This window comes from Zalophus californianus, chromosome 5, assembly GCF_009762305.2.
Source record: "Zalophus californianus isolate mZalCal1 chromosome 5, mZalCal1.pri.v2, whole genome shotgun sequence".
Lineage (NCBI taxonomy): Eukaryota > Metazoa > Chordata > Mammalia > Carnivora > Otariidae > Zalophus > Zalophus californianus.
Window position 1 is genome coordinate 31,651,184 of NC_045599.1, and position 10,006 is coordinate 31,661,189.

General features: G+C 42.1%; 1 protein-coding gene and 1 long non-coding RNA gene across 2 annotated transcripts in view; one reads left to right on the forward strand and one right to left on the reverse strand.

Annotated features, from left to right (window-relative positions):
• The window catches only part of LOC113929736, a 33,602-nt gene extending 30,525 nt beyond the window's left edge, over positions 1-3,077 (forward strand). Inside the window, exon 3 of the long non-coding RNA XR_003522307.1 lies at positions 2,276-3,077. This is a non-coding gene — a long non-coding RNA (uncharacterized LOC113929736). The remainder of the gene's footprint in view (positions 1-2,275) is intronic.
• ETF1 (eukaryotic translation termination factor 1) overlaps positions 1-9,790 on the reverse strand; it is a 29,034-nt gene extending 19,244 nt beyond the window's left edge. Inside the window, exons 1-2 of the mRNA XM_027606839.1 lie at positions 9,655-9,790; positions 9,391-9,494 (exon numbers count right to left, since the gene is read on the reverse strand). Coding sequence (XP_027462640.1) covers positions 9,391-9,476 — 86 coding nt within the window. The 5' untranslated portion in view covers positions 9,477-9,494; positions 9,655-9,790. The remainder of the gene's footprint in view (positions 1-9,390; positions 9,495-9,654) is intronic.
• Positions 9,791-10,006: the final 216 nt, after the last annotated feature.

Consider the following 10,006-nt stretch of genomic DNA (forward strand, 5'->3'; position numbering starts at 1 on the left):
TGTTTAACCTCAACTTGATGCCCTGCCCCCCATCATCTCTGATGCTGGTTGGAGGTGGAGGGGGCTGCTTTTTATAAAGACCTTGCAGAACAGGAAACTAGGAGGGAGGATTCTGTTACTGTTCAAAAGACTAGACAGAGTTACTTGAAATTGGTTTATGCAATTGACCTTAGGGTCAGATGCCATTACCAGATGGGCCAAAGTCCCAGTATCTGAACATACTGAGACATTAAGGCAGCCTCTATCATAGAGAACAGAGTAACTCACCTGTTCCAGCAAAAACTTCCAGCCGGAAGTTTACAAAGGTTCATTTCAGTATTTTATCCTCAACAGCACTAGGATTAGTCATCCAAAACAAAAATGTATATATCTAGTGTATTACTTTTTCTACAATCACAGGCATTTACTTTGTCTTAAAAAGAAAAATCACAGGGGTGCCTGGGTGGCTCAATTGGTTAAGCGCCCGACTCTTGTTTTCAGCTCAAATCATGATCTCAGGGATGTGAGATCAAGCCCTGCATCAGGCTCCACAGTGGGTGTGGAGCCTGCCTAAGATTCTCTCTCTCTCTCTGCTGTAAAAAAATAATAAATAAAAAATTAAAAAAATTTAAAAATTATAACAACTTCACAAAGTTAACCTAGTGGAATGTCCCACCAGGGAGCAGCAGAAGCTGTAAACTTTCTCTAGTATTCTTACATCAAGAGATATCAATCACAACCAGCTTTAGGGACCAGTGTTCTACATGGGACCCTATAAATGAGACAGTTCATCTAATGTTTCTTTACCACAATGCAAGTACTTTTCAAATAAAACAAAAGCCACTGCCTTCCTGTTACTGTTGTAATACACAGAATGAGCTTCTGGGGAAGGATTTAAAAGCAAGTTATTTCCCTCACCAGTGATGCTCATTAAGAGTAAAGATGTTTGGTACCCAAGTTCTTCCTTGGGTAGATTTGCAAAAAAAAAAAAAAAAAAAAAAAGCATGCCTGTTTTATCTTTGCTCCTGCGTCCAGCACACCTGCTCCCCCTAGTAAAATGCAAACCTCCTTGGACAAGTGTCCTCCTTTCAAAAGGGAATGGGAGATATTTCTACTTAGCAGAAGAAATACTAATCAAAGAACAAGGCAGTGTTGTATAATAGGATCACAGGCTCTGAAACCAGAAAAGTGGGAACAGAAAATCTAGCACCGCCCCTTACTAGGTTGTGGTATCATGCAAGCTACCTAACCTTTCTGTATTTCAATTTCTTCAACCATGAAATGGCTGTAGTAGTTTCCTCACAGAGCTGTCGTGAGGAGTCAAAATGTATGCTATTCAACTCACCTTCAGAAAACTAGTTTTATTACTTCATTAAAGCACACCTCAGTCATGAACCTCTAACACTGTCTTTCCTGAGGCTCCTCCTTGCTTAAGTGGAGTCATCAAGGCCAGAAGATGCCAGAGAATGGGGGTAGCCAAGAAAGGAAAAACACTCTTTTTTAGTAAAAAGCTAAAAATATCCAGAGGTATTAAGGAATTCCTGTTTGGGGATCAGCACATTTTCATTACTTGCAAACTAAAGTTTATTTAGGTTGAAAGGCAAACTGTTAGGACTGTCTTCAGCTCTCTCATGCCAACTTCACGAACAAGGCACACATGCACAAATGCTCTGCGCTATTTCAATACCCTGACAGCTCACCAACCATCAACCAACACAAAGCTCTTGGATCTAATTTTAGGCTAACTGGCTTTCAATCAAGAATGAATTTCAATTACAATTTCAAAGCTGAAGATCAGTTACAGCTCCACTCCACCACTGTATCAAAGATACTGTATCAGCCAAATAATACTACTGCCCTAGGTACCATTCTACAACAATACCCCCTAGGAAATCTGCCCAAGCAGTTACACAATCTCTCTTTCGGTTTTTGAAAATGTCCAACACCTCATTCAAGACCCTAATCATCTGCTTATACCATGTCCTGCTTCAACATGTACTGTGTTATTCTGTATTTACTAACATGGTTCTGGAAATGGTTCATATCATCAATCCATGGTTGTGTGTCAGACCATGCTTTCATTGTATTACACATTTCTTCCAAATGTCCAGTGTCCAACTTACAGCAGATGTTTGATGAAGCTTGTAAGTTGACTGGTTAGTAGTAAAAATGCATTTGTGGGCTTCGTTTTTCATATACCTAGATGTGAGTTTGGGGGAAAATCTAACTTGAAGACCCCAAATATGGTAGGGAAAAGACAATCTTTTGTTTTGACTAGGACCATTTTTCTTTAAAGGAGACCTTAGAGGATCAAATGAAAATGTGAAAACAGAAGAGCACAGGCCCAATATCCCCAAGTTAACTGCATGACAAGAGGCAGTTGTCAGGCATCCGAAAATGTCAAGTCCTCTGAAATGGATAGGAAGGATGGTGACAAAAGACAAAGCATACACTGGATGAAAACTTCACGTCTGAAAATTGCTGTTAAAGATATAGAACGACTTGGAGGGTGAAAAAAAAAAGAACAAACACATGAATACTTATAAGGCACCCATTACATACAAATTAAGTAGATGAAAGAGAAAGGGATGGATTAAAACACAGAAAATGTGATCAATGTATAATGTGTAAGAATCAGATCTGTTTTCATCTTTATATCTATGAAAATGATAATGAAATTATGGCTCTTAAACTCAATTATGTTTGGGGGAGGTGAGAAAAAAGCAAAAAATAAAATTACTTAATTTTCCTTCACTTAGAGTCAAAGGAAGAAAAGGTTTCTGTTCAGAAATCGACAAAAATAAGAAAAAAGGGAAGTTTCCATCTTAACAGACAGCAGGCAAGCGTTTAGTGTGTCCATCCGGTGGCTTAAGATAAAGCTGTTAACCAAAGGGAGCCTTCATGCTCTTTGAGGAAAGTGCCCACAAGAAACCTAATTTCCAACCTGTTGGAAAGAAGAAACTTGAACCCCTCTAATCCCTTCTCCCCCTCATTAAGGTAAGAGGCTGCTGAAGAATTAAGAGATACCTATAGAATGTATCCTATGAGAAGGTTCTATTCTGAGATCCCTAGAGAATTCACTGGACTCTGAAGAAATTTCTGCTCTTCGTGTTCTCAGTTGGGACAGTTCCAGCTGTGGGTCTAGGGAAAAGATGCAAATTTTTCCCTCCGAATCTTCAAAGAGGATCTAAGACCATTCAACCCTGATGCCAAACTTATTTTAAGGTTTCTCACAACAGAACATCCAGCACAAGGGGCCACAATAGGCACACCCCTAACCCCAGCTCTAAGAAAAAGGGCCCTCTGCTTAAAGGGTCAAACTGGTCTGTGGGGGGGGGGGGGGGGAGGGCAGGTCGGACAGACCTATAACCCACACGGCATTTGGACTTAAATTTTTTTTTTTTAAAGATTTTTACTTATTTGACAGAGACAGAGATAGTGAGAGCACGAACACAAGCAGGGGAAGTGGGGGGGGCGGGGGGAAGCAGACTCCCTGCCGAGCAGGGATCCTGATGTGGGACTCAATCTCAGGTCCCTGGGATCATGACCTGAGCCAAAGGCAGCCGCTTAACTGACTGAGCCACCCAGGCGCCCCTGGCCTTAAATGTTATTCTAATTAGGTACTTGTGCTTACCTATGAGTGTGTCCACAGTAAGCCTTCCTTTCCTGGAAGGATAAGTATATCTACTTTTATAATGAGAAGTCTGTCAAGAGTTGAAATTCAAAGACAGTAATTGTTCATTAGGTTCACAGTGCATAGAACACTATTCCTAAATACAACAGCTGTCAGAACTAGTTCTGGTTGAGGAAGGCAACCTATGACACTTGGGAGTTGCCTCAAGGACACTACCACACCCTTTCAAAATATATTATCTCCCCTTCTCCCCCCCATCTTTCTCGTCTCATGGCTCAGACCTGTTGTTGGCATCTGTATCATGACCTCTTAGTGACAGGCCACCAAGACCTCTGTCTGCAGTTGTACTATGGTCTACATTCATCTCTTCTCAAGAAATTAAAAACATTCTAATTCTTGACTTTTCTTGGGGGTGGGGGGTTTTGCGAAGAAGAGAATGAAAACAACAACAACAACAACAAAAACCAACTCTCTTTAAAAGCCTGAATATTCTGGTATCACTTCAGTTATAAGCAGCCCTTTAAGGTTATGGAGAACTTAAGTAAAAATTAAAGTACCTAAAACTCCTGGCTTTGAGAACATTCCATGTATCATTTAAGTGAATGTTCTATTAACCAACAATTTCTACTTGGGGAAGGTATTCAAACACATTTAATATACTTTAATCGATTCAAGTCGTATTAATAGACTGTCCATATTATTTGTCTAGAAGGTTAAAAAGAGCTTATTCAACAATCTCACAAAATTACTTTTTTTTTTTCTTTTTAAAGTAGGCTCTACACTAGGGCGTGGAGCCCTACACGGGGCTTCAACTCATGACCCTGAGATCAAGAGCCGGACACTTAACCAACTGAGCTATCCAGATGCCCCTCACAAAATTACTTTTAATCCAGCATGATGTGAGGAATCTTGCGGAGATTTAAAAAAAATGGTTATGTGGTATAAGAAATGTATTTGGTCTTTGTCCATGGCTTTTGATAAAGCTTCTAAAGTCCTAGAATTTTCTGGGTGATGGAAGGGTTTTGTTATTCATAAGGAATCTCTGTGAGTTTTTGATAATAAAGTGACTTAGGGTAGGGTCACTGGGGTCACCAAAAAGCCCAGGTAACTGAGAGTTGGAACTTGCAGCTCCACCCACAGACCTCTGGGAAAGGTTTGTGGTGTGGAAGGAGGGACAGTCTGCAGATTAATTTCTATAAAGTCTTGAACAAGATTTAATGAACTTCTGGGTTGGTAAACCCAGGAAATATGCCCCAGTTCCACAGGAACAGAAGCTCCTGTACTCAGATGCTTCTGGATCTCACCCTATACTCTTCATTTGTATCCTTTATAAAAAAGACAGTCAATGTAAGTGAAGTGTTTCCCAAAGTTCTGTGGGCCATTCTAGCAAATTATTAAGTCCCCAATTTTAAGCCTGTAGGTCAGAAATAGGGGAGGCCCAGACTTACCACAAATGGGAGCAATCTTGTGGGACTGAGCACTTTATGGGATCAGATGCTAACTTTATGTAGTGCCAGAATTAAATTGTAGGACACCCAGCTGTTGTCCGCTAAGAATTAGAGAACTGCTGGTGTGGGGAGTCCCCTCCCCCCAATCTGGTATCAGAACTACTTAGAGTAGAAGAGAAAAGAAGCTATATATTTCAGGGGAGGAAAAGCAGTCATGTATAGCTAGGTTACTTCTATTTCATTCAAAATCAATTATCTACAAGTTCTTTTTAACTAAACAGTAAGATTTAAAAATGCCCAAAGACCACCACAGAAAACCCCAATAAAGCTTACAAACTGTGCAGATCTTCAAAGATGGGTTATCTGACTAAGCCTTCATTATTTTTGAAATATAAAGGTTCCCTGATCAAGATAAATCAAAAAAATATTCTAACACCCACAGATGCAACTTAGCCCAAATTAACCTTGTCTGTCACATTTACCACTGTCCTTGGCTAGAAAAGGCTCTGGCAATGATTTTATTACTTGAAAACTATAAATCTTCCAGCCTTCTATCTGGGGCTACTTCTTGCTGGTTCAGAAAACATTAGTAGGAAAAAAACAACCAAAATTTCCCACTCATCTTTCTTGTAAAATATATTCACCTGCTTTAGTTCCTTATCCAAAATACCCACAACCACAGTCCCATTCACATGGCTCTAGTTCCAGTTCTGGTTTATGTACACATTTGTCCTCGTTAAGCCAATGGTGGAGAATGTACCAGAACAATTATAAGCCAGGAAGAACTTCCACTAACTTTAAATGGGACTTATGTATACCAAAAGAAGTGGCAGGTTATTTTATTAACACACAAAGAAACTAACATTCAACCAGATTTATATGAAACTAAATAGGTATGTTCCACAAACTTAAATTTAAGTTATATGTGTAACACTTCTTTCAGCTCAGAAAATTGTGATGTGGGCTACAAAAAGACTCCACCAAGTTCCCTATTTTAGCCATTTTGGCTCTTATAAATGCTCTTCCACAGACATGACAACATTAAGACAGTCTGTTATAGGGGCACCTGGGTGGCTCAGTTGGTCGAGCATCTGATTCTTGGTTTCAGTTTAGGTCATGATCTCAGGGTTTTGAGACTTAGCCGAGCCTCATGTTGGGCTCCATGCTCAGTGGTGAGTTTGCTTCTCTCTCTCTCTAAATAAATAAGTAAAATTTTTAAAATAAAATAAGTCTGTTGTCGCTTAGACTACAATTTGAGTCATTCCAGCCTTGTATTTTTGGAAAACATAAAGTATATTCATTGCACTGTGTAACACACCGGTTCAAGTCCTAGGCTGTGCTACACGTCAGACACCAAGTTATTTAACCTCTCAGTCTCATGTGCCTTAGCTATCAAAAGGTGGCAATACTTCTTGTGAGAATTAAATCAAATAGTGTATTGCTTAACACAGTGTCTATAATATACTAAGCACCCAATAATTACTGTGCTTAGAAACTTTACTCTGTTCAGATGTACTTAATTACTGAGCCCATTTTGCAGTGGTTCCCTTTTTAAGCTACATTTGGGTGATATCATCAAGAGATAATCATAAACTGACTCTCAATTTCAAAATTACTCTTATCCCAGCATACCTTATAGTTATTGTTAAAAACAAACCAATCTGATTTTCATGCCCAGAACTCTACACTGCTAGGAGGGCAAAAGACAAACCGAACAAACCAAAAAACCCCCAAACAAACCAAAAACAAAGCAAAAAAATCACCTTTATTTCAAAAACAATTCTATTAATCCACTACTAAGTTTCACTTAGTGCTAATAACCATGCTTGAACACATCAGTTTTCTCCTTAAACCCAAAGGCTACACCCCCAAACACCAGCACGCTTAGATTCATTTTGTCATCCAGTTTGTCTTTAAAGATCATTACATTTCTCCTTAAAATATCTTAGCATTAAGCAAAGAAAATATTTCTCACCATACACTATGATAATCTGAGTCTGACTTTAATACAAGTCAGCCATGAACATGCAATCTTCCTCTTCCCTAAAAGAAATTGGTATGAACTGGGAAACTTCTGAACCAAACTGAATACAGTTTGGCTCCTTACTGATACCCAGAGATGGCAAAGATTTAAAGTTTTCATGGGATCAAGATGCAACCAAATCCTGAATAAAAGCAAAGCAGGACATGATTATCAACCATTATTATTTGTTTAAATGAAGACTACTCTCAGCTATTTTAGATAGCTTAATCCTTGTCTAAAACATCGGAACTAACCCCATCACTTAGAAGAAAAGTTGTGTGTAAGGACCTCATTTTTAGTGTGCTTTAAACTTTACTGAACTTTGCTAATCAAAGGGATAAGGCCTCTAAAAGCTTGAAAGGGGAGCTTAAAAGTTTCAAGTAGCTAGGTAACATGGCTAGGAACAAATCTGAGAATAAGCTTCCTTCATCAAGCACTAGAAGGGAATGCTGTTACTACAGTTATTTTTAACGTTACTACGCTTAGACAATAGGCAAATTATAGTTGTAAATTCACATTTTAGACTTTTTCAGAGTATATAATGTATGCAGATTCTAATGTGTGAAACTGCCCCCAAACTAAAGTGTTAAGAGAACAAATCTACAGATCACATCCAACTTTAAACACTGCCACAACAATCCATAAAAGCCATACTCAACCAAAAGTAACACAACAGAATTTCCTAGTGAAACAAATCTAATTCCTGGTAGTGCATCATACTAATGGGTCATGACCTGTACTACCCCTCCTGTATAATATGCTCACACTTGGGAGAATAATTATTCAATCTACCATGTGGCAAAAACCCATCTGTGTTCAAATTTCTGTAAGATTATTAAATAGGTCTGAATATTTTATTAAAAGAAACAAACTTAAGAAATAAAAAATAAGCTGCCACCTTCAGTTTGTACTAGGGAAAGAGTTAGCAAAAGCCCAAGTCACTGAACTGAGAGACAAACTTTCAGAAGCTTCATTTCAAGCAGAACTGTCACTAATTTAATAAGAACAAAACACAACGGCAAAACCAATCTACTAACTCTAGGCCTTCCATGTTAACTAAGCACATCTTATTTCATACAGTAACAATTAAAAGCTTGATTAATTCTATCACTGCAAATCAACCAATGAAGGACAAACCTGTGCTGGAAATCAGAATGTCCAATTCCTGTGTTGAAAACAAACTTTCAACATGGCCTGGAGCAAGGCACTCTGCTATTCTAAGAATGCTCAGACATACAAATATGTAATGTTCCAAACGCATTTTTGGGGGAGGAGGGGGGGTCACTTCCTGTAAGCAAAAAGTTCCTATAACTGGGAAAGGAACAAAATAAATAAACTAAGAAAATGGGAATACCTCTGACACACCTTCTCCAAATGACTAATTCTTTTTTTAACTTAAAAATAAAAAAGCATATACAGCCAGTTTCAATCTAACCTTCCCATAGTGCACACCCATAAAATTTACAAAAGGAGACGCAAAGCCCACCTAATTAAGTTCTAAATTTCAACAAGCATTAGTACATCAGGCACCTCATCCCTGAAAGTTCCAGAGAGAGGCCGAAAAGGACCCCGTAGTTAACAGTTCACATCAACGGCCCCATAACCCGGTTTCTCCTGTATATACAGATGCGGATTCGTCCACCAAAATCTCCTCTCCACCCCACCCGCACACGTTGGCATTTTCATTTCATAGGTGGATACTTCAACAGCTAACACCAGGAAGCTCCGGGGTAATTGGAGGACTTGGGGGAAGTCATCTTGGAAGAGGTGGAAGACCCAGAGATATCACGGAAAGTCAGAAAGAGGTTGTCCCTGACCACCTCTCCTTCGTGTCCCATCCAAACTTCACCGACCCGGGTCTCAGAAGACCGGGAGGGGGAGGCCATTTTAATGAGACCTGGCTGAGAAACATCAAAGAGAGGAAATCAGGGAAGGGCGTTCGGAAACGAAGGCCGAGCCCTTTCCCCCAACAGCACCCGAGCAGGGTGGCAGCACCTGGAGCTCGAAGAGGGAGGTGCTGGATTCAAGGGCCTGGAGAGATTCAAAAGTAGCAATGGCCTTCCACGAGGGGGTCAAGTGGTCCGAGCCCCGGGAGCGGGGCCCCTTACCCCGAAGCAGGGGAAGGACCCCTTCTCCGGCCAACCGCGCAGACCCTTGCCCCTGAGTCGGGGGCAACTACCCAGAGATCCAGAAGGCGGGAGTTGACTATTGCCTGGTTCTCCTCATCCGGCCATGCGGCGCGGGGGCGGCCATCCTGAGGGGTCCGGGAACCAAGAGGGCACGGGGGGGCCGGACGCGGCGCTCACCCGCGGGCCGCCTCCAAGCTCTTGATGAGCTTCTTGATCTTCCAGATCTCCACGTTCCTGTCGGCAGCACTGGGGTCGTCCGCCATCTTCTCGCCTCCTCCTCCCTAGAGCGGCCCGGCGGGGCCCGGAGACACCAAGACCACAGAGTTAGCGCCGCCGCTGGGGCAGAGCGGCCCCCTTCCTTGCCACCCCCAAGAGGCCCTCTTCTTCCCGCCCCGCGCGGCCCGCCGCGGCGGTCGCTGGCCTTTTCCTCCCTCGGCTTACCTAAGGGCCCAGTACTGGGCGGCAGCGGCTGCTCCTCCCCGGCGGCGGCTCCGCGGCGGCGGCTCTGACGTAGGACACCGGCTCCCTCTCTCCAGGCAGCTGCATGTGTTGCAATCCGCTCACATGGGGCCTGTGACATCACTTCCTCCGCCAGAGGCTGAGTGGAAGTCGGCGGGCGGAAGGGAGGGGGCCGGTGCGGAAGACAGGAAGCTCTGCGCGCGCCGCGACTTGCCATTGGCTGTCCGCGCCGCGGCCTACAATGAGCTCGCTGATTGGCCGCAGCTGGGGCCGCGCTGCCTTGTGAGGTAGGGCCCGGGGCGGGGAAGTACCGCCTTCGTTCCGGTCCGGCTAG